Genomic DNA, 24489 nt, shown 5'->3' on the forward strand with positions numbered 1-24489 from the left:
GGAAGTAGTACCAAATCTTTTATTGATTCATTAAGCATTTATTGGACATTTAATGGTGATTACACTGGTTGCTGGATGTTCAGAGAAAATGATGACAATTTTAATACCAGCTATGCTTAACTGGGCAAAAACAATATGTCAGTCACTGTCCTAGCTTGTCATTCCATTTAGTTCTAACTGCAAGCCTAGTAGGTAGTGGTGATCGCTCTGTTCTGTCTCTACGGCGTTGGAGGTACGTTGCTTAAATTCCCATGAGGAAACTTAGGCTCAGAAGGTTTAAATAATTTGTGCTGATCACACAGCTGAGATGGTTGAGGTCTGGTTGATTCCAAAGCCTGGACCTCAGTCCTCACACTCCTCTCCAGGAGAGCAGGAGTTGTTATTGCCTTCTGTGAGGTCACTACTCATGTTTCTAAACAAATACTTGCAACACAATGTGAAAGTAAATAATTCAGTGAAGGTGCTAAAGGAGGTTTAATCTTCTGGCCTCTTTTTGAGTAGGTCTGGGGAGGTGTCTAGATGAGCCTCTGGGTTCTGTTAGAGGCATAGCTAATTATTGCATTTCTCCCTCTCCTGTAGCCCCTATTTGCTTAATACCTGCAGGTTGGATTTTTAGGACTACTTCCGTCCCCTGGTACCTGCAGGAACCCTGTTTGTTGAGCAATACTAGGCCGGGAGGGACCAGCATCTCTGTGATGTATTTCCCAACTTGAATTTACCCCTCTGGCCTCCTTGGCATATGTTTACAAAGCCGCAGACTCTAGTAAACTAGAGATTTGGCCTGTGCTCAGACAGGTGTTCCCCACCAAGTATCATCAGTAATCAAAGGGAAAGTCACTTTCTCAAGGACCCAGCTTGCATGTGGGTTTCTAAAGAAACTTGAAGAAGGCAGTTCGTTGAGCCTGGGAGCCAAGCTTGTCAAGGCACTGGGAGCTAATGTGAAAGCCATTTCCTGAAAATATAGGGTTTTTAATAAGTCTTGTCACTATGGAAGGCTTCGGAAGTGCTGATTTGGAGGAGCTCCTGACATTGGGATGAGGACACAGGAAATCTCAAATGACTTTTTATTCCTGGGAATAGTTGTTCATTTTGAAGGATTTTTCAAAGTTACTATTTACTGAGCTCTCACTGTATGTAAGGAATAAGTGCTATACAAGCACTGAACCTCACAAAAAACCTATAAGCTCGCTATTATTGTCGCCTCTATTTTACAAATTAGGAACTGGTGCACATCTAACCTCTCCACAGCCACTCAGCTGGTAATAGAGGATTTGTTTTGTTTTGTTTTTTTAAACTCCCTTTCACGTTCCTATTTTTTTTTTTTAACCCTAAAAACTTGCAGAAATAATTTTAACCAGCATTTATTCATTAAAATTATACTGTGAATCTGAGCCCAGAGAGCCATTCATTGTTCATTGAGATGTGAGTTAATGATTATTGCTGAGAATCATGGCATGTCGTGCTGGAGCCATTACTGCAGGGTTGTTACCATGGTATTCGATATGCATGACAGGCACCCTGGCTGTGAGAGCCTGAAAGACGATACAGTGAGGAGGACCTGGGAGACATTTGTGTAATCATATTAGCATCACATTTATTCCAGAAAGGCTAACTGCTCGGTTTCACGTCTTAATGTCCACATTTAAGCTCACCACTCTCAAGATTGGTTTTCTCTATTTAAATTTTCTTCTTAAACTATTCATCCCTTCAATACTTGGCCTCGCCTCCTGCAACAAGTTTTAGAGATATGTTTATAACATTTTTCTTAACAATTTAAGTCAAATTTCACCAGCAAATATAATTTTCTTGAAGCATCCATTTCATACGGCAGAAAGACCTAGCATTAGTAGCTTCTCAAAAGTCTAGCAATCGATACTTCAGTAAGATTCTAGCACAATAGTAGAGTGGAAATTTTAGGATCACCAAGGTTTATATAATCTAACCCGGTTTTCCACTTTATAGGTAAGGGAAAATAGACCTAGGGAGGCTTACTGCCTTCGTCAGGCATATAGCTGATTTATACAGAGCTAGTTTATACAGAGTTGCAATTTGACATTATTGGCTTTTGTGATAAATTTTGATTTATAGTTTCTGCACTTTATGAATCATCACTTTAAATAAAAGAGTAAACCAGAATTGAACTTATAAAAATTCTCTCTATTTGGATATGGCATAAATGAACATTTCATTTGAAAACCATCCAACACAGACTCCCAGTATCATATTTTGAAATGTCGAGAACCAGTCTTCGGGACTTCCCTGGTCGTCCAGTGGTTAAGACTCCGTGCTCCCAGTGCAGGGGGCCCGGGTTCCATCCCTGGTCAGGGAACTAGAGCACACATGCCTCAACAAAGATCCCACGTGCCACCACTAACATCCGGCGCAGCCAAATGAATAAAATAAATATTAAAAAAAATAGAAAACTAGTCTTCAACTCAGAATGCAACATTGCAACTGTGCTTTAAACCCGAACAGTTGTTTTTCATTAAGCTATTTTTATATAAATTATTTTTGTGAACAAGTATTTCTCCATCTCATTCCATAATATTGCTCTGTGCAAGTGCTATAGCGGTCGTAAAATTGAATAAAACAGCCCCTCAGAGGATTTTATAATTTTACAAAGGAGATATGACAAATGGGAAACTTTCATTTAAGGTCAAGTGTCATTTGAAGGATCAAAGCCGATCCAGTTCATTTAGTTCCTAAAGTTGTCACAGATCCTTGGGATGGTAACTGGCTTCTAAATGGACTAGATTTTTTTCTTTCTGAGAAGGCTTAGGAAAAGTTGAGGGAAGTGGGTGCATGGCTCTGAGCATGTGGAATATAAACATTCTTCAAGCACCTATTTCATCATGTCACTCCCCAGCTAAAAATCCTTCTAACAGCTCTTTATTTCTTGGCAAATACACATTTATTCATTTACTCATTCAAAAAAATGTTTACTCAGTGCCTACCATATGTGTAAACTCCAACTCCTCTTCCTGGCTTGAAAAACCTACACAGTCTAGCACCATCATTTCTATTCCATTGAGTTCAGTTTTATTTCCAAAAGCTTCCCTTATGCAACTGACTTTGTACCATGATCACTGACTGCGGAGTCTGTCTCTAGATTGTGGGCTTTGCTATGAAAGAAGCAATCTCCTTATCTTTGAACACCCCATTTCCAAGTATACAGGCCAGTGCTTAGTAAGTCCTTTTTAAGGGTTTTCTTGAGGCCAAAGAATCTAGACTGTAGGGTCCACGTGGGCAGGGATTTTGTTACGCTCTTTTTTGTATCTTTAGTGTCTAGAACAGTGCCTGGCCCCAAATATTGAATACTTAGTACATTGTGTTTAGTACTATGTGACAAACCCTCTCTGTGAATGCTCTGAAATGCTCTCACTTAAGCTCTTTCTCTTTTTTTTCCTATTTAAATCTGACCTCAAATTCAAGCCCAAGCCCATCTCTTCAGAGTCCTGCTCCCCAGCCCCCCACGGACTCTGGCAGCACATTGGGTCTGTGCCAAACATCCTGAGTTCATCCGGAGCCTGCATCGCACTGTTCCCTGTTCATCCTTACTTCTTAATCTTTCATTTCTTCTCCCTACTAGAGAATGAGCTCCTTAAGAATATGGAGCCATATTTTACATGGTTTCTGACTCTATCAGAAAGGACGTGATTGATTAACTTGAGTTGTTAATTAAACATTGTCATTTAGGTCTGGAAGGTTAAGCATTTCAGGGTTTCCAGTTCCCTTTGTCCCTAATGGATGGATTCCCGAGGACCTGAGCATTTGTGTGGGTTTGCGCACACACAGAACACTGAATATTGAAGGCTTATATACTTGAAGTGCCTTCCTCCAAGAATAAATGCATGGCCATTTAACTACCCCGCCTTTTTTTTTTTTTTTTCTTCAAGGTGAAATTTAAAAAGCCTTAATGGAGATCTGGGATGTAGGGAGTGAGGAAATTAAGAGTTAGGAGAGTGGAAGTAGGGGAGTGGAAATCTGGCCCCATCTGCAAAGCGTTTGGGCAAGTCAGCTTTCCATTTCTGAGAGGTTTCCATGTGCATTGTCATGAATATTATAGTCAAGTTACATTGGCTAAAAGGCTGAGTCTTTCCAACATGTGGAACTGATTTACTTGCCTTTTCCCCTCTTACCCCCTTTGAAAGCCCAAACACAACAACAACAACAAAAATTCAGTAAGCCTTCAGAAGCTTTATTGCATTTAGGGAAGTGTTTCCATCTTGTTATGCCTGTCTTTGTTCTCTCCGTCCCTATTTACTCACTGGCTCTCCTGGTTTAAATGCTACAACAGGAAATCAAGGGATCAAGACTAGAAACTTTGCTTGCTGAGATTATTGCTTTAGATTTTCCCTGCTAAATCAAACTGCAGGCTGTTCCTTTTTCCCTGTAATTTCTTTTGAGGGATAGAGAGGGCCAAAACTGGCAACCCTTTGTAAAGGTGACCCTTGTCACCGATTTGTGACTCTCCCACAAGCTTTCTTGCTTGCTATTCAGAGCTCATGTTGGTTTGAAGGGTAAGTTAAATACCATCAGACTAAGGAATTCATAATTTGAGTTCTTTTGCAAACTTGAAGTATCCAAGGGGCTGTGTGTGTATATACTTAGAGCCTGAAGAGGACAGGGAAGGAAAAACAGAGGTGAGGGGGGAAGACTCTATTAATAGATTGTTGAGAAAAGGGGAAGTTTTTTTTTTTATCTTAAAGAGAAAGGATACTTTTTTCCCTTTTTTGCTAGCTGGTTGAGTAATCAACCAAAGTGAAGGTCTGTATGACTTAATGCCTAGATTAATGGATACACACACGCTTATTTATGCTTACTCTGTACCATGCAATGTGCTGAGGAATCATGGCATGGACCAGTTGTCAAAGAACTTACAACAAAGTTAGAAACTAGAAATCCAGAAGAGTGGAAGGAAATAAACTGTAAACTGGTTTTTACTGAGTGGTCAGACAGTAGATTTTTTTTCCCCTCTTCTTCCTTTACATATTTTCAAATTTTCTACAGTGAACATATTATTTTAACTGTAGTATAGACTGTCTTTGCTGCAGAAGTTCAGAGAAGGGAGAGATTACCTTTGGGAGGTTGTTAGGGATGAGGTCGGACTTGAGTTGGTAAATATTGATACAGGTATTTTTGGCCCCCCGTACCTCCAACTATCATAGAATAGCTATCATTAAGAGGATATTCTTACGAGATGAACAATAATGGAATAGAATAATAATAGAATAACCATCAAGACTGTTCGAATAACTATCATAATGGTATGTGAAATACATTCATAATGTTTTTAGTGCAGTCTACATAAATTTATCTTCACATTTATGAGGTTAAGATATGTGAAGTACCTAGTGCTAGACAGATAGTAAGCACTATACAAGCAATAGTTATTATCATTTGTTATATATAGCAACCGTAAAACAAAATAAGGAAGTCTGTTGGGGCAGGACATGTGTGCCCAGGGTACCATTTGCACAAGGTCATCTATTGTGTACTGATTCGTTTTGTTTTAAATTCCCAATCTAGGCCTCTTCCTCTACCATGATTTTCAGTACCTAAGCATTTCCCTTTGTCATGAAACTGGAATAACCCTGTTTCTTGCAAGTCACTGTGGTATTCAAGATCAAATATTTATAGTGAGGATCAAGCATGAGCCCCTACATTTACTTTTTCCTCTGTAAGCTCTCAAGGTGGTGATCTAGTACAAATGGTTCTCTGTAGAGTTTATTGTAACTGAATGTATGTCTTTTTTTTCCCTAGTGTGTCAACTCTTTGAAAAATGTTTGTCATTACGCATCATAAAGGAAATTCATGCTCCATCTTGAGATTGGGGGTTGGGGAGGAAAGAATATATGTTCTGGATTCATTATTCATAGGCAAGCCCTGTTACTATTTTGGTCACTTTCTAGATTTTACCTAAGTTTTCTCTATTAAGATGATGATTACATAGAGGATGATACATAAACTTTGGAGTAAGGCAAATTTTGCACCCAGAGTTGGCCACTTAATTACAATGTTCTACATTTGGGCAAACCAAACTTCTAAGACCTCAGTTTTCTCACCTGTAAAATGATGACATAGTAGCTAACTACTATGAAGCGTTGTTATGAGTATTAAGTGAGGTAATGTGTTGCAAAGCACCCAAATCCATTCTGTGCCCTTGTTAATATACACGGTAACACTGTTATGTATAATGTACCCCCCTTACACACATAATTAGAACAATATTTGTGTATTAAAATGCTCATTTTAAAATATGAACAATAACAAAAATCATTGTAAACATTTTTATTAGCTGCACAGTATATTTTTGATTGGATGAAGTATAATTAATCGGTCCCCTATTGGACAGTTAGGTTATTATTATTATTTTTTTTAGTGGTAACATTTTCAATACTCTTGGTAAACTATTTTCTTGAACTACCTGTATCCAGATGAACAAATTTAGAGATTTTTTTTTTTAATGATGGAGATTTATGGCACCAGGTTTGTGATCTCAGAATGCAGATGATGAAGCCTTCTTAGAGAATGTCATTTTTCTGGACCTTCCATATGTTCAACAGTGTGAGGTTAAATAGTCTGGTAAAAATCGGACAATGTCTACTCTGGGCAGAGAGCTCCCTTTATAACCTAGTAAAAGCTTATTCATGGGGTATGCTTAGGGGAGAATAGAGTTATGCATATGTTTTCTTCCCTGAAACACTTAAATTAAGTTGCCATTAATTCCCTGTTCAGTGATTGTTGGAGTTTGTTTTAATGACAGCACGGTTAATGTTGGTCAACATCTTGAGATAACAGTGGTGATCTATATTTTCTTCCCCTTTGGCCACAATTCCTAGAACGGTAGGAAGAGATCCAGAGAGGAATGAAGCTGTTAGTGAACTGTCAGCCAAATTGGCTTGTGACAGAGACCTGTAAATGTCAAGAGAATAAGCTTTTGAATAAAAATTCAGTCCTGCATTTTCTTAGCAAAGATCAGGGAGGGAGTCCAACAGAATCTTATTAGGCATTTATTTCTCCTCTGTGGTTTTGTGCTATACCATTCATTTAAACATCTAGTTAAAATTTGGCAGAGCTGTTGGAGGAGTGAAGGTGGAGCCAACTGTCAGGATTGACCATCTTATTAAACACTCATGTAATTGTTCCTGTTCCAGTTAAGTGGAATTCTCTTGCCATCTGTTAAGCAGGCTCAATTAATAGAGAGATTTGGGAGGGAAAGGTGGTGGGTAGGGAGGTTGGGTCAATGGAGTGAGGACTTGGGGACAGGGGAGTTGCAGCCCTTAAGAGGTGAGGGAAAGTAGCTCCCCCTCCACCTATACACACACACATGCACGCACACACACACACACACACACACACAGAGCAGGATGTCTTTTTTTCTTTTCTTGCGGGAGAGGTAAGGGAACTGTATTCAAGTGTAATGTGGCTCTTTAATTTCCTTTTTTGGGGAGGAGGGGGAAGGCAGCGCTTAGGGAATAAAAGAACAGAATATGCAAAGAGGAGATCTGATTAAATTGTGTTATATAAGTTTAGAGCATCCAGGTTGGATGAGACTCAGATAAAGACAACTCTTTTCTTGCTGGAAATTCAGGTTGGTACAGTACCATTGATGGGAAGCTGAAGAACTAAGTCATGTTATATACTTAGAGTTTGAGGGAGTAATTAATATGTAGCCTCAGGGAAGGCTCAGGAGACCTTATCTGTACATTGCTAGGTGACTCTCCAGTATTGGTACAGTCTAATTTCATCTGGTTGCAGGTTGGGGTGTAGAATTTTTTTTTAAGTATTTATAATAGCCCAGTTAATAGATTATTGTCCTTTTTAAAACTGTATAAATGATTTTTAAAATATACAAAAACATTTGTCTAGGGTATATTTTAAAGAGACTGCCTAGAATGTGTGTTTAAAGTAGATTTACTGAAGGATAGCATACATATAGCACAGTGCACAGTCGTAAATGTACAGCTGGATGAGTTCTCACAAAAGTGAACACATCCCTGTAACCAGCACCTAGATCAAGAGACAGAACATTTCAGCATCCCGAAAGTAGGCTTCATGCCATATTCAGTTGACTCTCCCACAAAATGTAACCACTATCTTGGCTTGTAATAGGCTAGGTTAGTTTTGCCTGTTTTTGAACTTGATATAAATGGAATTAACATTCTTTGTGTCCTGGTGTCTGGCTTCTTTCACTCAGTAATATATTTATAGGAGTCATCATGTTGATGCATGTTGCAATTGTGTGTTCATTTTCATCTCACCCGAATATTCGACTGTGTGAATTCACACAGTTTGTCTATTCTGTTGCTGATAGGCATTTGGATAATTTCCAGTTTGGGGCTATTATGAGTAGTGCTGCTATGAACATTCTTAAGATTTCTTTTGGTAAATACGAACACATTTCTGCTAGGTATATACCAGGATGAGAACTGCTGGGTCATAGAATATGCATATAATTAACTTTAGAAGATACCGCCAGTTTTCCAAGGTATGTGTTTTAATGAGGGAAAGGTCAGTTTTGTCTTTAGATCAGAGTACTTAGTTGCCTTGAGCTTAAGAATAAGGCATCTTGTTGTTCTTGTATTCTTTTGATTATGGAAATTAATATGACTGACAAAGAGGAGTCAGTGAACTATTTCTCCTTAAAATGACTTGTAAAAACCCCTCACCTATTTTAATGATGTTTTCACTATACAACAAAGTGTATTTTTACTTCTAGTATTTGACAAGAATGAGAAGAGTAATGGGCAAGAACAAGCAATATGTTTGCCTTTACTTCCAGGGATTTGTACACCGAGGAGATTGACTTCAAACTCCCGCCAGATTGTGCTCCAATTAAGAGTTCAAATGTCTGGAATTCCTTTGGTCCTCGAGGGAATTTGAGTAAGGGAAAGTGACAACTTGGAAATAGAATGTGGAATGCCCACCCCACCCACCTATATCCTAACCCTGTTACTGTGAGTAAAGCATCAGAGAAGACAAACAATCTGACCTTTGGGGATTGCTCTTCATGTCATGTTTTAAGAAAACTTTTTTCCATTTCCACTTTTCAAGTCCTCTAACAACCAAGAAACTCTTGCAGTCATGAAAATGTCAGCTAGGTGTATCATTTGGAATTCCTGGCTCTCAAATTAAAAATAAAATGCCCAGAAAACTCTGTATTCTATTCCTTTCACAGTTTTACGTAGCAATAGAAAGTAATAAAAGATAAAATCTTTGTCTGGGACTCTTACTAATTATGCCTGACATTGGTCATATGTATATAAAGTTATACCAGCACATTGTATCTTGCTTAAAATAAAATTGATAGAAAAAGACCCCAATCTTCACTTTTTTTCTGCATGCTGATATTAGGATTTCTAGATTATCCTGAACGAAAAGGTGATGTGAATAAATTTAATAGTTTTGCTAGAAGCAATGCCTGTTTTTAACTCACGACCTAGGTTTAGACCTCAACACTTGAATTTTTTACCTGTGATGCGTTTTCTAGCTTCTGAGCTGTAGTTTTTAATCTGTAAAATTGGTTTCAGACCGCTGTCTCCCACATCGGGTTGTTGTAGGGATCAAATGAGATCATCTATGTGAAATTGTAAACTATGAAAGTACTAAGCCTAATAAGCCTTTGAGAACTGGGCTTAGCAGGCCCTGCATTTTAAGAAAGATTATTACTGTCCATTAATCTAGAGCATAATGGAATATCACTCTATACCTTGAGATCTTGGGCACACAACTAAGCCTGAACTTTTAACCTTGCACCAGACGTGGCTGGCTGACCTGTTTAGTTGTGAGTTACTTGTCTAAGTTCTACTGGCCTTTCACTAACACCCTTCCCCACTGGGGGGAGAGGGGCAAAAAGTTGTTTGCTTGGTGATAGCTCCAAACTATTATTCTAGCAGGCCACCTTTCATTTCTGGGGTGGTAAGAGGGTTGTATAAAATATATAAGTAGTCTGTAAGATCACTACTGCTCATATCTGTAACTTCTTTTAAAATTTTCTATTACCCACCTAATTTTTATTAGGTGTTGAGAATATAGAAACACTTATAAGCCATAAAGGGCTCTAATAAAAGTGCTGGCCATCATGATTGATAGTAATTGTTAAGAAAATGAATGAGTAAAACAGGGGCTGGACACGGCCTGGCAAACACTTCCTGGCTTATATTCCTTATTACTACTGAGGAATTCACCTTTCTTTTAACAACAAAGAAGAGGGAAGGATCTGAGGTTCCTCATTAGGTGTGGCCCTTGGTAGTTGTTTTGAGCGAAGTGGATCTGGTTTGCTTCCCAGAACATGGGTTACTCCATCAGTCACCTCTTGGGGGAACACCTCCCAGTATAGGACAGATAATGTATCAACTGAAATATCGCTGCCAGAAATGAAATAAGAAATTGACCACACTCATCAAGATATGGAGACAATACATGAATTATATTAGTTTTTAATAAACGTGCACTCTTGGTACTGAGCAGGTTGTGAAAATCAAATTATATAAAAATAGAGAATATGGTGTGGGGGTATAGGTGGCAGTGACATTGACACAGCCTCTAAAAGCATTGTTGTCTAGTTAACTACGGTATTCACCAGAAAACTGGGGCTGGAGGTCTGCAGATTTATAATTCCTTCTCCAAAATGATGTCTGTTTTAGGATTCAGAATCCTGATGCACCTTGATGATGAAACACCCCCAGTGAAATCTAAAGCAGAACCCTATAATCAGATGCATTAGTACATCTGCATCAAAAAGAATAAATACTCACACTAAGTGGTTTAATAAAGACTATAAATACACATCAGTTCAAGTTAGGATTAACTGCCAATAAGTTCAGGTCGAGTCATATTTTGCTAGCAAATGTGTTATGCAAAACTTTTGATTTTCAGAGCCTTTTGAATTTCAGAATTACACATAAGGGATTGTTGATCTGCGTTATGTTTGGGTGTTAGCTCCTAACAGGAGTGTTTTTCATATGTGTCAAGCTACCAGGTAGCAAATGCTTATGAGACAATAGGGTTAGTAGCACCATAACCGGAGTCGCACTGCCTGGGTTCAAATTCCAGCCTTGCCAAGTGACTTTGGGTAAATTACCTAATTTCCCAGGGTCTTTGTTTTTCATCTTTGGAGCTGCAGGAATTTTGTTATTACATAAGATATGCATATGAGATACAATGTGAATTGCATTAGGCACTCAATAAAATATGCTTCTGTTTCCTCATATATCCTTATATAATGGGGATAATAATAGTGCCTGTCACAAAGGTGTTTTATGAGACTGAAATAGGTATATAGGTGTAACATGCCTTAGAATAGTGTCTGCCCCGCAGTAAACATTTAATAACTAGTCGCCAGTATCATTATCACCATTACTAAAAATCTGTACCTTTCCTATCAGCAAGTCATTTTCAGGAAAGAAAACGACAGTAAGCACCTGTTGACTGAATGAGTGGTGCATTGAAAAATTATGATAATTTGTAATTAGAATTTTCCAGACTGTAATTCCGTCTCATTCCATCTCCATCCTTACCAAGTGTGTTTGCTTCCCTTCCCCCAGCGGCATCCCCCGACCCCGCCCCTCCCCCAGCCCCAGCGCCTTGATTTTCCTTCATTCGCACAGCACTTGATGAACTTGGCGCTTGTCTTCCTCATCACCACCATGCAGGTGTGTTAGGCTGTCTGGGAAGCTGTCCCAGATGCTGACAAACCCTTGTGAGTAGGATACAAAGGAACACGGGAAATTTTGGCTGACATCTCCAGGTCTGACTCCTTACTCAACTGGAGAGTTCCAGAGGTATCTTTACAGTTTTAGGATAAATGAGGCTGCTCTTCCTTTTTTTTTTTCCCCCAGTCCCTAACAGATACGTTTCTTGGGTTCTCTTTTTTTTTTTTTTTTTCCGGTTTGTTACAGGGTAATCTCTTGTGATTGGTCAGTAATGGTGGGGTTTGGTAAAGTCCTAAGTCTGCAAGATGTTGTAAATGCAGGCAATGTCTGCAGGAATGGGTACCAGCGAGGCAGAGACCAGCGGGAAGAATGTGTGTGCTTGTGTGCCGCAGTTTGGACTGATGTCTTGGCACGGCCGTCTTATTTCCTGGCATGTAAGGACTGGATTCTCTCTTAAGGCCACACATATTTGGCAAGCCCTATTATTTTACTCTTTCGAGGGGCTGCTTGGGTAATGAAGGTGATAGACAATATTGGGTAGGTACCGGTTGGACAGGGACATGAGGGAATATGGAAAGAATCTTTTTTAAAGGGCTTGATTACATTAGACTGTAGTGTCTGTAAACAATTACAGCATTCAGGGAGTGCAGGATTTAAATGAGAAACACAACTTTGTCAGATTATACCAGTCGGATAAAATGGCATGGGCTCCGGAAATCTATAATTAAATGTATTTTTGAAAATGAAAAATATAGCGTAACATCTGGTTTATTTCACTATAGAAGTGTATGGGTATTGCTTACATAAGTGTGATTGACTTTGGCTGATATTTGGATTTCTCTGTGTAAAATAACTATTTTAATTAAATTTTTCTGCTTGATTCTATTTGTGCTGTAAACAGCTTATTCACATACACATTCATATAGAAAATGGCTGCCTTATTTAGAAAATCTAATGTTTGTTCATTTTCTTTTCCTTGCAGCGGATATTCAACTCCTTTGTTTACACTGAGAAAATCTCAAATGGAGAAAGTGAAGTACAGCAGGTAAGAGGTGATTTAGCACTTGACATTCTCTGTCTTTGTCTTGCTTTTGGATGTGACTTTATTACTCTTTCCAATCTCCACGTGAGGCTGTCTGTTGTTTTCTGTGTATGATTTCATATACATCTTAAGCAAAATGGTGACAACCTCCCACTTCATGTTCTTATAAGCAGTTGAAATAATGGTTATATAGATGGCTTTCTGCTATTCATGTTATACTTTGAAAATATTTAGTGCCTTGTTATTGTTTTGGAAATTCCTAAACTACTCAAATTTTAAAATATTAGAAATTATTTCATCTGCTATAGGAAAAAGTGTCCATGCTTTGGAATCAGACAAACCCCAGGTCAAATTCTGGTTTTCCTACTTACTTCATGACTCCCAGGAAGCAATTTAGCCTTTTGAGCTACAGTTTCTTACTCTTAAATCAGAGGGACATAATATCTGCATGATGGGGTTGTGAGAATTAAATGAAGTAATGTCAAATTAACTGAGAATAAGTGAAATGCTTTAGGTGGAAGGCCTGACGTAGAAGCAGCTCAGTGGATGTTGGCTTCTTTTGTTCTTTTATTTTTCTTTCCTCTTCTTGTATTCTTCCATTGCTGCTTTTCTCCCATCTTCTCAATGCTCTGTGAGGTCAAAAAGTTCTGAGGCCAGATTCTATTCACTTTATTTATAGCTGGCTTCTAATGGACTGCTTCCTAAATTAAAACATAGTGTTGGTGAACTTGGTCATAAATAATTGATCTGTGCTTGAAAAGAAGGGTGGTAAAGAGGATTCTGGGTTTTAATTTCAGTTAATCCACCAACTTCATTACACCATGTGACCACCAACTGGTAATTTGAAGCTAGGTTGGAAACTTAAGTAAAAAACAGGACCAAGCTAAAAACCAGAGTGTAGCAGAGTGCTTCCACAGAATAAAAAGATAACTATAGGAAAATACATAATAATTTAAACTCTCTGGGGCCTTTATCTTATTCATGGAAAACAGCTTGACTTGATCTGAACTTCAGAAGTGCTATGCAAGAGGACAAAGTTTTGCAAGTATCACTAAAGTGAAGTTATTTATAGGATATTTATTTATAATAAATTACTGTAATTTGATCTTGAAGTTCAGCGTCTCTTATTTATAGACATTAAAGATCTTTATTGGTTTCTGCAGGTTAAATTTAGAGGGCATAAGCCATTAAGCATGTACCCTTTTTCTTAGCTTTAGATATTTTAAAAACTAATGACCTGAATTGTAGTGAATGTGGTTTGCTATATCAAATCTTACCTTCATAATTCCTGTCTTATTTTTATTCCAGCACACTGGAAAGTGCTTTAGGGTCATGAAATTTAAAAGGGTTTTTATAGGGGAAGGTTTCTACACAAAGCATGTTCAAGGAAGCTTTTTGGGAGACCAAAGGCCATTTGATAACAGTTTAAAGAAACTGATCCAGGGATATCAGTTTTACTGCTTTTCTTGAGTAACAGATACAAGTTCTTCCTTCACTGGTTTTTAAACATGAAAGTTGTTTTGTTTTCTTGGAGTAATGTTCTTGCTTTTTTCTTTTTATCTAGCTGTGAACAAGTTGGGAAGCCTTCCATAATAAATTTTAAAAATTATTAGCAGCTGATTTAGCACACATAGAACACTGGTGATTTCAGTATATTATCACATTGATTTTTTCCATATAACCCTGAAGGAAAGATACTATCCTTATTACAGATGAGGTAGGTGAAACTCCAAAAGATAGCATAAGTTAGCTATAGTCTCATGACTAATACATAAAAGAGCTAGTTTTCAGAGTAAGTTTACACTAAGTTATATTGTCCGTATTTTTATTTTAACAGTTTATTTTTAAAATCTATATTTTCATACAAAACAGCAGTCTCTGCTAAACTGTCTTTGGCTGAATAAGTCAGATGGAGAGTCACCACATCGTCAGTTCTGCCTTCTCTCTTTGATTATCAAAAAGTTCTCTCTTATATTGACTAGGAATGTACTTTTTAACTTTTCTCTAATTTCTCCAGCCTCTTTAGAAGAACCCTGGACAAAATAGATCTTATGCCTCTTTTGCATCCAGTATTTGGAGATAATTATCATATCATTATCATTTAGCCTAAAATTTAAAATACCCAGATCGTGGATAATTTCTTCTTCTATGACAAGATTTCCAGGCCCTTTCAGTCCTCTGGTCACTTTAACAACAACAATAATAATAAAAGCTTATATTTACATATTTACCGAGTATTTGCTCTCCCTTCAATATTGTGATACTCTTGTGGCTTGAATTGGACTAGAGTTATTCCCATTCTAAAGTGACAAAACAGAGAACTCCTCACATCTTCTTGACTTGATTAATAACTACCCAGGAACTCTGGGCCCTGTGATCCTGGACAGTACCCAGGATGAAATCTTTAGGGAAATGCTTACCTCTTAGGTTTCCTGTTCTATCCCCCATCACAGTCATTCACACTTTCATATATATTATCTCCTTGAAACTTCAGAATAACTCTGTAAGGTAGGTGGAGTTACTATTACTAACCAAGTTCAGAAAGGTCAAGGATCCTAGATAATTAGTAATTGAGCTGACTTTTTAAAAATTGTGAAATATATCAAACATGTAAAGAGTATATAAAACATATACGAGTAGAATAAAGAAATACTATATTAAAATGAACATCTCAACCTACCACCCATATAAAGAAATAAAGCATTACCGGTACTTCAGAAAGCCCCCATGTGACCTTACCCGGTGGTACCTCCCTTCCTCTCCCAGAGATAAGTCTATCCTGATTTTTTTTGTTAGCCATTCCTTTGCTTGTGTGTGTCTGTGTGTGTATGTGTGTTTGAGATATATATATATCTGAAAATTCATTATTTGACTGTTTTTGTTCTTTATATACATCTTAAGTGTATTATTCACGTATCTTGCTATTTTACTGAGCATTATATTCCTTAAAATCACCTATGCTGATATCTGTAACTAAGGTGCCTTTATTTCCAATTCTGTGGTATTCCATTAAATGCAGTTTATGTATCCATTTTTCTGTTGGTGATGTTTGGGTTGTTTCTAGTGTCGTAATTTATGTTGCTGTTGTTCATATCTCCTGGTGCAGAGTTCAGGTGGAATAATTCTTTGAATTGCAGGAACATTATTATCCCTCACCTCTGCCAATTAAATGCTAGTGTGTGTGTATCTATACATGTTCCAAGTGCCCTAGGTGAGGAGACGGACTGTTTAGCTCAGGTGGAGAATCCCTTCTCTAGAGTAGAATTGCTGGGTACCGGAGTGTTCAATGTGACTGGATAATGCAAAACTGCTTCCACAGTTGTTGCCATGGGTTACCTTCCTACAGACAGAGTACTGGAAATGTGCTGCTCTGTACCGTCTTCAATACTTGGTGTTACCGAGTTTTAATCTTTTCCCAGTTTGGGGTGTCTGAAATTATATCTAATGGGTTTAATTTGTTTTACTCTGATTACTAATGAGGTTGAAATGACTTTTTACGTGTTTATGGTTCATTTTTGTATGTTTGTTGTTTTGTTGTGTCAAATGTCTGCTAATGTCTTTTGTCCATTTTTAAAATTGAGTTGTCTCTTTATTTTAGAAGTTTAAATATTCCACACATATTCTATATCAGCTCTGTCCAAAAGAGACTTCTGTGTTGATGGAGATGTTTCATATTGGTGCTAATCAAGCAGCCGCTAGCCACATGTGGCTACTGAGCACTTGAAATGTAGCTAGAGCTACTGAGTAATTAAATTTTAAATTTCATTTAATTTAATTTTAATAAAGTAGCCCCATATGGCCAGTGGTTACCATATTAGATTCCCTTACAGGTTTATGTTTCATAAATATAAATGTTCTCCCAATGTGTGGCTTTTCTTTTCACTTTCTTTATGATATCTTTTAAAGAATTGAAGTTTTAATTTTAATAGTCAGGTTTTTTTAAACCAATCTTTTCCTTTAAAAGTAGTCATCTCGGACCTCCCTGCTGGTCCAGTGGTTAAGACTTCGCCTTCCAACGCAGGGGGTGCGGGTTCAATCCCTGGTCAGGGAGCTAAGATCTCCACATGCCTCACGGCCAAAAAATCAAAACATGAAACAGAAGCAATATTGTGACAAATTCAATAAAGACTTTAAAAATGGCCCACATCAAAAAAAATCTTTAAAAAAAAAATAAATTTAAATAGTCATCTCTATGGGACAGGTTTCATAAAGCAAAGAGATTTACTGATATTGAAAGAGCTTAATGTTTGTTTTAACTGAATTAAACTTTTGCTTTCTTGTCTCAAGCTAAATATTTCATAGTATTTTATTAATAAGTTAAACAAAAAAAAAACTTTTCCTCTTTGGTCTCTGATTATTGTGTGTTGTTAAATTCTGCCCAAAGACATAAAGATTTTCTCCTTTATTGTCTTCTAAAACTTTTGCCTTTCTCATTTAAGACTTTTATCCACCTGGAATTGATTTTAGTGTTGGATGTGAAGCAGGTATTCAATTTCTTTTTCCTCTGCCCCATATGTATTTCTAAGTGTTCTTATACTATCTGTTGAACAATTTGTCTTTTTTTTTTCATCTGTTTTCAGTCATTAGTCAAGTTTCCATGTATGTGTGAGTTTGATTTGGTTCCATTGGTGTATTTATCTGTCACTGTGCCAGTACCACGTATTCAGAAGGGTAACACTGTCCCCTTCATTTCTTCTTCTTTTTTTTTTTTTTTTTGCCTTTTAAAATTAGTGGACTTTATTTTTAGAGCAGTTTTAAGTTTACAGAAAAATTGACCAGAAAGTACACAGCGTTCCCATATACCTCCTCTGCTTCTTCACAGTTTCCCCTATTAGGAAAAAAATTACATTAGTGTGGTACATTTGTTATACTTAATGAACCAATATTTATACATTATTATTAAAACTAAAGTTAATAGCTTACATTAGAGTACACTCTTTGTTCTGTACAGTTCTATGGATTTAGACAAGTGTATAATGTCATGTATCCACTATTATGTTCTCAAACAGAACAGTTTCACCTCCTTAAAAACCTCCTGTGCTTCATTTGTTTAGTCTTCCTTCCTTTCCTCTCTTTGAGCCCCTGGCAACCACTGATCTTTTTACTGTTTCCATAGTTTTGCCATTTACAGAATTGCATTTAAGTTTTTAATTTCATAAAAACTTTCATATGCTAAAAATTACAGTTTTGAAACACAAAATGTAGCCCATTTCTTCCCTGGAATAATACATAGCATTTTCAGGTTGACTTATTTTCCTTTGCAATATGCATTTACAGTCTCTCCATGTCTTTTCAAGGCTCGCTACCTTATTGCTTTTAATGGCTGAATAATATTCCGTCGTATGTATGTAGGTCAGCTTGTTTATTCATTTGTACATTAAGGGACGTCTTGGTTGCTTCCAGATTTTAGCAATTATGAATAATGCTGCTATAAGTTGTGTGCAGATTTTTGTGTGGACATAAGTTTTCAATCCACTTGAGCAAATACCAAGGAGTGCAATTGCCAGGTATTATGGTGAAGTATCAATATATAGTGCAAGGAACTGCCAAACTGTCTTAAAAAGTGGCTGTACCATTTTGCATTCCTACCAGCAGTGAATGAGAGTTACTGTTACTCCACATCCTCTTCAGCATTTGGTGTTGTCAATGTTCTGGATTTTAGCCGTTCTAATAGGTGTGTTGTAGTATCTTATTTTTATTTTAACTTGCAATTCCTTTCTTTTTTTTTTTTTAAACATCTTTGTTGGAGTATAATTGCTTTACAATGGTGAGTTAGTTTCTGCTTTATAACAAAGTGAATCAGCTATACATATACATATATCCCCATATCTCCTCCCTCTTGTGTCTCCCTCCCACCCTCCCTATCCCACCCCTCTAGGTGGTCACAAAGCACCGAGCTGATTTCCCTGTGCTGTGTGGCTGCTTCCCACTAGCTATCTATTTTACATTTGGTAGTGTATATATGTCCATGCCACTCTTTCTCATTTATTTTTCTTGAGAGCATCTGTGGCTCTTTGCTATTATATAAGAATTTTTTAAAAAACCGATATTTTTCTGTTACTGTTAAGTCCTATGTATTTATTTTATATCTAATTATCTTCTTAAGCTATTATATTAGTCCTAATAATTTACCTATAGATTCCTTTGGGTTTTCTATGTAAGTAATCATATATGCAAATAAGGTAGATTTGATTCTTTCTTTCTAATTCTTATATTTTTTATTTCTTTTCTGTGTCCTGCTACACTGGCCTCCAGAAAAGTATTGTATATGTACGGTAATAGTGGCCACCTATGATATGTATTATTTTTATTGTTTAGTTTCAGGTGTATTTTATCATTTCTTCTTTGATCTATTAGTTATTTAAAACTATGTTCTAAAATTTCCAGGTATCTGTAGAGTCTTTCTAATTTTCTAGCCGTCCCTTCTGTTTTCCTCATTGTATTGAGAGCATAGCTCTTTGGGTTATAGTTTTATGTAGTACCTCCTATCAGATTTCCCACCTTGGCCAAGCCCTGAGGTTTCTCTCTTATCCACGTTGTGCTGTGCTATCATCAAAGTGGAAACTCAAGGTCTCCAGATTATGGCCAATTCTCAGGGTAAAAAGCAGGGTCTGGCACTGGCTTATTTCCCACATTTCTGGTTCTCACCTTGTTTGGGGACTTAAGTGCCCCTAAAGGTGGTTTCCGTTTTCATCCAGGGCACTAACCTCTTAACAATTAGAAGAACAATTACAACTGCTTCTAAAGATTTGTTTGATAAGCCAAAAGCAGATTAGTTATTCAAAGTAGATTATTGACCTATGTCCTCTTAATTATAGCTCACAATCTTTAGTTGGAAAGGAACCACTTCTTTATGCTTGTTTTTGTATGTTTCGTCGTATCTGGAATACTGACTTGCATTTTCTATCCATCATTTCTCCTTTGGGGTAATGAAAACTAGAGCCCCAAGGGTTCTTGCCCTCCCTCTTTACTATCAAAGCTTATTGAGAGTTGGATCTGACTTATGCATACTATGTAATTAGGCAGTAAATCTAACGTGTTAATATCTTTCTGGTTAGGGGAGCAATATAATTAAAACTAATAAAAAACATTTTGTGATTCTTGACTCTTACCACAAAACTCTCTATGATATATAGACTTTTCCTTGCTTTTTCTTATTATTTCTTTTAAATTAACCTTCAGAGTGTGGTTCTAAATTGCCCAACAATGTGTTTTAAATTTTTAATTAGTTCATTATGTAGTTTTGCTGCCAAAAAACTATGGCAACAGCCTCGGGAAAATAAATATCCCATGCACACATTCTTGAGTGGATCACCTCCCATAGACTCCATTTTTGAATACTTTAAGAAATTAAGTTGTGTGAGCACATAAGGGCATTATATGAAATTGAACCTGCATCAAGAAAAATAAATTTTTGATCAAGTGCCCTAGAAGATAGCAAAATGTGGTCCATAAAACACAAAGCAGTGAAGAAAAGAACCAAAGGAGGAAAAGCTTCTTGGGGCGCTTGATTGAATCACTAAAAAAATCAAAGCTACTTTGGACGTGTTTCAAGAGTTTGCTCTAAATTTTTTTTCAAGTGCTCTAGTAATTATTTATGTTAACAATTTATTCAATGATATGGCAAGCATTATCTTCATAATAATTGCAGTATTTCATAAACTATTGATTGTTGGCAGTGGCTGATTTTAGAAGACTTCAGAATTCTTTTGAAATGGGCAAATTGGTAGGAGAACTGCATACTCATAGAGGAGACATGCACCTGACATTGGGCCAAGGGCATTCCTCTAAGTCTCCCTCTCTCTTCTGTGGTATCAGTTTTCTTTCTTCAGAATCACATCCATTAGCATGGAAACATGCTGTTCTATCTTAAACACACAAGAAAAAAAAACTCTTCTCTTGACGCCACCTCCCTCTCCAACTACTGCTCCGTTTCTTTCTCCCTCTTTGAGGCACAGCCCATCACAAGAGGTGTCTATACTCACTAGATCCAGTTCTCCCATTCTCTCTAAAACCTTCTCTGGCTTTACCAGTCCCACGACACCGCTCTCTTCAAGGTCACTGGTGACCTTCACTTTGCTAAATCCATGGTCCTCGTTGTATTTCACTAACACTAGCACTGAACAGTTGATCCCTTCCTTTTTCCTTCATATGTTGATACTTTCCTGACTTGGGCCTGCAGGATACCACACTTGCCTCCTTGCTGTTTCTTGGCACATTCCTGCCTTAGGGCCTTTGCACTGGTTCTGTTCAACATGTATCCCCATGAGCCTTCGCTTCCTTCAAGTCTGTCCTCAAGTGTCACCTTCTGAAAGAGGTGACCACCATATTTATAACTACAGCCCACGCTGCTCCCCAAACTCCTGATTTTCTTTTACTCTTTCTTTTTCCTTTTTCACTTATCACTTTTTGGTTTTAGGGTACTGACTTTATAAAACTAGTGTGGAAATTCCTCAAGAGTATAAGTTTGGTGTATTCCTTCCTTTGATGTTAGGTAGAATTCACCAGAGCACCATCTGGACCTGGAGTTTTCTTTGAGGGCAGGCTTTTGATCATCCAGTTTCTTTAATAGCTATAGGTTTGGGTGTTTTCTGGGGTTGGGGTTTTCTTTTTTTTTCTTTTTCCTTTTGTTTTTCTTCAGATTTTGTCTTATTTTGTGTCAATTTTAGTAAGTTGATTTTTTTTCCAAGAAATTTGTCCGTTTCACCTCAGTTGTCATGTTTGTTGGCATAAAAGTATTCATAATATTTTTATTATCCTTTTAATATCTGTAGGCTAGAAGAACAATAGAGAACAATCAATCAAATGAAATACTGGTTCTTTTAAAAAAATCAGTAAAATGGATAAACTAAGTGACAGAGAATGAGAGAATGAATGGGAAAGCAAATTAGTGATAAGCAATTTTTTTAAAACTTGAACTTAGCTTTTTGTTTGTTTTCTATTTCATGGAGTTATGCTTTTTGTTATTTCCTTCCTTATATTTCAGGTTAGTTTTGCTCTTTTTCCTGCTTCTTAAATTGGAACTTCAGTTCATTGATTTTACATCTTTCTTTTTGTCATATAGAAGAATTTACAGCCATAAACTTTCCTCTAAGAACTGCTTTAGTTATACCCCACAAAGTTGAACATCATATATTTTTATTAGCATTCAGTTTTTAAATATTTCCTAATTTCCCCTGTGATTTCTTCTTTGACCCATGGATTACCTTGAAGTATGTTATCCACTTTCAAAACATTTGGGGTCTTCTTAGGTATCTTATTGTTACTGATTTCTAATTTAATTCCATTGTGGTCAGAGAACAGACTCTTTATGATTTTCAATCCTTCTTAATTTATTGAAACATTGGTTTTATGACCCAGTATATAGGATCTATCTTGGGTGAAGATACCATGTGAACTTGAAAAGAATGTGTATTCTCCGGTTGTTGGTTGTTATGTTCTTTATATATCCATTAGGTTAAGCTGGTTGATAGTTCAGATCATTTGTTTTATGGCTGATTTTTAATTTGTCTAATTTTATCATCTGTAGAGAGGAGTGTTAATGTCGTCAGCTACAATGGTGGAATTGTATATTTTTCCCTTTAATTCTGTGCATTTTTACCTTATGTATTCTGAAGCTCCATTATGGGCCATGTACACATTTAAGATTGTTAGGTCTTGATGAGTTATAAATTGTGACATTTTGAAATATCATTGTTTATCTCTGGTGAAAGTGCTCTTTCCTTAAAGTCTATTTTACCTGATATTAACATAGTTACTCCAACCTTTATATGCTTCCTATTTTTGCACGGTGTGTCTTTTCACAAGCATTAACTTTCAGTGTCTCTATTGCTAAAAGTGTGTATCTTGTAGACGGAATATAGTTGAGATTTTCTTTCTTTCTTTTTCTTTCTTTCTTTCTTCTTTCTTTTTTAGCTATTCTGATAATTTCTGTCTTTTAATGGGGAGTATTTAGTCAATTAATGTTTAGTTTGATTGTTGGATTTAGGTCAACTATTTTTTTTTTCCATTTTCCCATCTGTTTTTTATTTTTTACTTCCCTACCTTATTTTGGATTTTTGAATATTTTTTGACTTTTATTTTACTTTTTAGCTATATTTCTTTACATATTTTAAGTGTATGCTCTAGAAATTACAGTATACATCCTTAATTTATTACAGTCTATTTGGAGTTAAAAAATCTATCACTTCATGTATACTCTAAAACCCTCACAACCTTATAGGTTCATTTTCCCACTACTATCCTTTATACTAGAGTCATCATATTATTACATCTACAAATATTACAGACTGCACAAGGGAGTGTTATTGCTTTGGCTTTAAACTGTCATAAGAATTTAATAAATAAAGGAAAAGAAAAGAAAAATAAATCTCATCTATTTATCATTTCCGATGCTCTTCATTTATTTCTAAGGATACCAACTGATATTAAGCCTGAAGAGTTCCTATAATATTTACTTATAGTACAGATTTCCTGGTGACGAATTGTGTTAGTGTTTCATGATATTTTGTACGCAGAAAATGTCACTATTTTGTCTTTTCTCTTAAAAGATGCTTCTGCTTGAGATTGAATTCTGGATTGACAGTTTTTTTATCTTTTAGCACTTTAGTAATGTTCCACTGTGTACTGAACTCCATAGTCTCTGATGAGAAGTCAACGTAAGTTGTTATTACTCTGTATTGGCATACCCCCGTCTCCACCCCATGGCTGCTTTTAGGATTTTTCTCTATATATCTTTAGTTTTCAGCAATTTGACTATGGCTGCCTAGACGTAGCAGTCTTCATATTTCTCCTGCTTGGTGTTTGTTGAGCTTTCTGAATCTGTAAGTTATATCTTTCATCAAATTTGGGGACCTTTTGACCATTATTTCTTCAAATAGTTTTTCTACTTCATTCTGTGTGCACCTTCTGGGACTCCAGTTATACGTATGCTAAATCTTTTGATATTTTACTATAAATTCCTGAGATGATACCTCCTTCTATTATTCTTTTAATTTTTCCCTCTCTGACCTTCAGATTAGATAATTTTTACTGATTTTTTAACTTCAGTTCTATTATCTCTGTTCTGCTGTTGACCTCTCCAAATATATTTAAAATTTTTCAGATGTATTTTTAAGTTCTAGGATTTTCACTTGTTTCTTTTTAATAGATTTTGTTTTTCTCTGCTGAGACTTTTCTCTTTCTCTTTCCACTCATTGCAAGCATATTTTCCTTTGAATCCTTGAACATAGTTATAATAGCTGTTTTAGAATCCTGTTTTAGAATCCTGATTCTAACATCTACAAACGTTTGAAGTTAATCTCTGTGATTGTCTTTTTTTCTTGAGAATTGGCAACACTTTTTCTTTATATGTCAAAAAATTGGGGTTGTGTCCTGAAGATTGTGAAAAACTCTGGATTCTATTATAGTCCTTTGAGGAGTGTTGATTTTGTTTGTTTTAGCAGGCAATTAACTTGGACACAAACTGCTAATTTGTCTCTTTGTCAACAGCTCAAATCTCAGCTCAGTTGTTTATCCTTAGATGTAGCTTACCCCACACATGTATAGTACAAGAATCTAAGAATTTTTCTGCCCCCAAAGGTATTTCAAAACACTCTAGCATTTAAAATATATTATGGTACAAATCTAGTTTTTCTTAATTATTTTTGTGAATTGTTACTTGACACTGACAATTCTGCCTGAAAGATTTAAAGTTTAATGTTTCATTCCACCAAATACATTCACTGGGACATAGTAAAGGAGAAGCATATTGGTTTTATAAGAAATTGATACTGAGCAGGTGCTAATACT

At 36.5% G+C, this 24489-nt stretch overlaps 1 protein-coding gene across 2 annotated transcripts in view; it reads left to right on the top strand.

Moving 5' to 3' along the window:
- CACHD1 (cache domain containing 1) overlaps positions 1–24489 on the top strand; it is a 210493-nt gene that overhangs the window by 69252 nt on the left and 116752 nt on the right. For both annotated transcript variants that reach the window (XM_059924016.1, XM_059924013.1), the window contains exon 2: positions 12640–12702. In XM_059924016.1, coding sequence (XP_059779999.1) covers positions 12640–12702 — 63 coding nt within the window. The remainder of the gene's footprint in view (positions 1–12639; positions 12703–24489) is intronic.

The sequence above is a fragment of the Balaenoptera ricei genome, chromosome 1 (genome assembly GCF_028023285.1).
Source record: "Balaenoptera ricei isolate mBalRic1 chromosome 1, mBalRic1.hap2, whole genome shotgun sequence".
Taxonomy (NCBI): domain Eukaryota; kingdom Metazoa; phylum Chordata; class Mammalia; order Artiodactyla; family Balaenopteridae; genus Balaenoptera; species Balaenoptera ricei.